Below are 4017 nucleotides of genomic sequence, written 5' to 3'. Positions count from 1 at the left end.
TCACAACTTCAAGGATTATCACTCTCTCTTTTACAGACATGAAAACTAAGATTAAGAGAGGTTAAGTACTTTCCAAAAGCCACGAAAGTGGGACACAGCATGGTTAGTATTAAAACTAAGGTCTGTCTTGCTCCGAAGTATAATGTAGAGTATAATGCTGATTTCCTAAGAAGAAATACACATTGTATACTTTCACTTCCTATACTAACTAAAGGGAAAGGGAACCTACATTTATTGAATAGTACAAGAGGCTTTACACGGGCTACATCACTTATATCTCAAATATGATTACATATTTACCAATGTGGAAACCAAAACTGAGGGGTACTGAGAAACTTCCTGGAATTACACAGGGAAAGCAATAGGCAGAGCCAGGGTTTGAATCCAGGTCTGCTTTCTGAAGCCATGCTCTTTACAAATTTCTACAATGCTTGATACTTTTTCCTTTTCTCAAATCCTTTAAGTCAGGTCTTGGCAAACTTTTTCTGCAAAGGACAGACAGTAAATATTTTAGGCTTTGTGGGGCACACGGTCTCTGTCACAACTACTCAATTGTGCCATGGTAGCACAAGAGCAGTCATAGACCATAGTAAAGAAATAAGCGTGGCTGTGTCCCAACATGATTTTATTTATAAAATCAGGTGGCAGGCTAGATTTGGCAAATGGGCCATAGTTTGCCAGCTTCTGGTTAAAGACATTCTATTCTATGGTACACGTCCATTAAGCCCATTTTCAATTCTGTGATTTTGCTCTAATATTCTACCTACTTTGAATACCTTCTCCATCCTCATGTCTCTTTATCCTGGTTCTATTCAAACCTTAAATTCCCCTTTATTCCTCCACTGAGACATTGTAGGCCACTCTAACAGACAACACATTAACTCATGCAGAGGTATCAATAGTGTAACCTTGAACTGTCTGTCATTTCCCCATGTAAGCTGATTATCTCCTCAGGTGGGCTCAGAGCAGGAACAATGACTTACACACCTGTTAGTTGTACTAATACATCAGATATTCAATGGCTAATTCATTTAACTCATAAAGTATAGTCTTAAATTATTAACTTTTATTTTACGTGAGCAAAGAAAATATTTCCTCTCACCCTGAATATTGCTGCATATAATTGAAACATTTTTGTTATGACAACAGGAAAATAACAAACATAGTAAGTGCTTACTAGCATAGGAAGTAGCATCCATCTTCCCAACTTTAACTGGAGAACCCATGTTTTTCATCTCAATACCAACTTCATTCCAAATTGGTTCCAGTTTTTTACAATGGCCACACCATGGTGCATAAAACTGGTTTTTAAAAAAAAAAAAAAAAGACAATCACTAAATGTTGTGCCACAGTGAACATCAATCTTAATTTTTCAAGAATTTCTTTGGCTAAATGATCTAGTAATCTACACAAAAAATTTAAATATAAGCTTTAAAGTAGTTATATAATAAAAAATGCACACACATAAACCTAGACAGGTTAACTCCTAGTATATACCTCAACAATGATACCATTCTAAGTTCATTTTAACTACTGAAACTTATTTTATGCAGAGAAAACAATTTACAGTAAAAATGTCTTTGCTTCCAAGTGAATGTGCCCATGTTCTACATAAAATGAAACCTCTACACACCCACACGCCACATACAGACCTCATGGAGTGTTAATGATAAACATCAATCTATTTCTACTACAAAAATTGCAACACAGTTGGCACCTCTGCTAACTTTCAGCCGAGCCATTGGTAAGATATGGAAGATCATTAAGATGATCAATCTGGCAGAGGCACACAAATCAGGCTGATTAAACTAAAACCACAGAGCTTCATTCTCCTTCAGAATTTCTAGTTCGCTGGAATGGTACCTAGTTGCCTAGTACAATGGTATATAAAATTTATTTCTTAACTGTATGATACAGAAATTTTCAAACACGCACAAAAGAAGAGAGAGAATTAAATAACAGGTCCCTATACCCCATTATCACCTAGCTTCAATAACATCAACTTCGCATTTTTGTTCTACCTCTTTTGTTGCCATTCTACTTTTTTGCTAAAGCTTTTTGAAATGAGTTCCAAATATTATAAGGTTTAAGGGTATTCCAAACTTGAAAGTAAAGAAAGGGAGATGAAAATTCCATTTTGTTAATGTGAAAATATACTTTTGGCTGCTAAGTGATATTAATATACTAAATCTCTTGGGAAATATGAAGTGAATTCTATAATAAAATCATACCATAATCTCCCTCAGACACAATCCAAAAGTTGACCTCATCGTAAGACAGGACTCCTGCTTCCCCTACTAATGCTCTTGCCCCCAGAATTTCTCACCAACAGGTCCCCTTGCCAGGACCCTTAAGGCTAAGGGGTTCATTTTAGCATGAACCCAAATAGCAATAACTGAGAAAACAAACTGAGTAATATACATAAGCATATACTGTGGGTAAAGGAGAAGAGAAAATAATACTTAAATTAGTAGAGGGGTAATTAGTACATAAAATTTACAAACTCACATCCACAAGCCAAATGTCATCTTTTCGACTTTCTTTAAATCTAAAAACAAAAACAAGAGAAACAAATCTTTGATTATATATTTGTATCCACTTCACAACTGTATGGTATAAAACCAAACCCAAATCTATTGCCGACGAGTCGATTCCAACTTACAGTGACCCTACAGGACAGAGCAGAACTGCCCCATAGGGTTTCCAAGGCTGTAATCCTTAAGGAAGCTGACTGCCTTTCTCTCGTGGAGCAGCAAGTGGGTTTGAACTGCCGAACTTTAGTGATAAATACATGAGCCTAGAACAAATTCTTTTCAATAAATTTTTATGTAAAATTTTTACAGTGACCTACCTCTTAAATCTCATCCTATCCACTAAACGCTTCAAGAATAAAAGTAGAGAACTAAGGGATAAAGTAATTAAAAGGAAAGAATAAAAAAAAAAAAAAATTAAAGTGGGACTTGGTGGCAGCACAGATCTATGCCAAGCTGCTCTTCCCTCTAGCACATTTCATACCTGTGCAGAAGTTAACATAGCAGGCCTGAGACTGCTATCCTTAGATAGGCCTGCTCGCAAGGTTTGCCCTTGGCTCACATCTCGGAACCTGGATTTCAGGAGGGTTCCAGCCAGTTCCTTATAAGGGTGGCTCACTGTGCCTAATCTGTGCAAACAATGTGATTTTATGCCTAACACCTACTTTCCTTCTGGGCCTCTGAAATTTTGGTATGTGCTAGGTAGAGCACACCTATAGGACCGGCCCCCAATAAAAAACTCTGAGCACCAAGTTCTAATCAGCTTCCCTGAGAGATAATATTTCACACGTCACAACTCATGTTGGAAGAATTAATGCATATGCTGTGCAACTCCCCTGGAAGGATTCAGGGGAGGCTGTGCCTGGTTTCCTCAGGACTTCTCCATGTACCTTAACCCCAGGGTTTGGAACCAGTTTGTTCAGGTTTGAATCCCTGCTGAGAATTTGCATTTCTACCAAGTTCCTAGGGGTTAAAGCTGCTGATTAGGGAGCAATTCTGAGAACCAGTAGCAGAGCAGTACACGGGGGACAAGGTCTCAAAATTTATTATATGTAAGAATGACCTGGGGATCTTATTAAAATGTAGATTCCGATTCAGTATATCTGGGGTGGAAATGCAAATTCTCAGCAGGGGTTTGAACCAGAATGAACAAGTTAGAAGCCCTGCTTTTCCCTTTGCTGATTTTGCTTTGTGTCCTTTCACTGTAATAAATCATAGCTGTGACTTCAACTAGATTTTTGTCCTGGAGTCCTCCTAGCAAATCACTGAACTTGGGGGTGGTCTTGGGAACCCTCAATACAACACCTGACTGGTAAAAAAATCTTTCTAAAGCACCATTCTGATCACATTATTCTCTTATATGACACCTTCTATGGCCTCTGGAATCGACTCAAGGGCAACTGGTTTGTGGTCCCTACAACCCACAGAAAAAAGTCCAAACTCCTAACAACTCATCTTTCCACTCAAATATTAAGTATCCTATAAT

General features: G+C 37.7%; 1 protein-coding gene across 2 annotated transcripts in view; it reads right to left on the bottom strand.

Annotated features, from left to right (window-relative positions):
- Nucleotides 1-4017, bottom strand: part of TMX3 (thioredoxin related transmembrane protein 3) — a 40365-nt gene that overhangs the window by 27951 nt on the left and 8397 nt on the right. For both annotated transcript variants that reach the window (XR_002822823.1, XM_023724441.1), the window contains exons 3-4: nt 2509-2548; nt 1178-1301 (exon numbers count right to left, since the gene is read on the bottom strand). Coding sequence is in view for 1 of the 2 variants with exons in the window: in XM_023724441.1 (XP_023580209.1) it covers nt 1178-1301; nt 2509-2548 (164 nt within the window). In the remaining variant the exon portion in view is untranslated. The remainder of the gene's footprint in view (nt 1-1177; nt 1302-2508; nt 2549-4017) is intronic.

The sequence above is a fragment of the Trichechus manatus genome, unplaced genomic scaffold (assembly GCF_000243295.1).
Source record: "Trichechus manatus latirostris isolate Lorelei unplaced genomic scaffold, TriManLat1.0 scaffold00246, whole genome shotgun sequence".
NCBI classification, from domain to species: Eukaryota; Metazoa; Chordata; class Mammalia; order Sirenia; family Trichechidae; genus Trichechus; species Trichechus manatus.
Note: the sequence above shows the minus strand (reverse complement) of the source record. Positions and strands in the feature narration are given on the sequence as shown.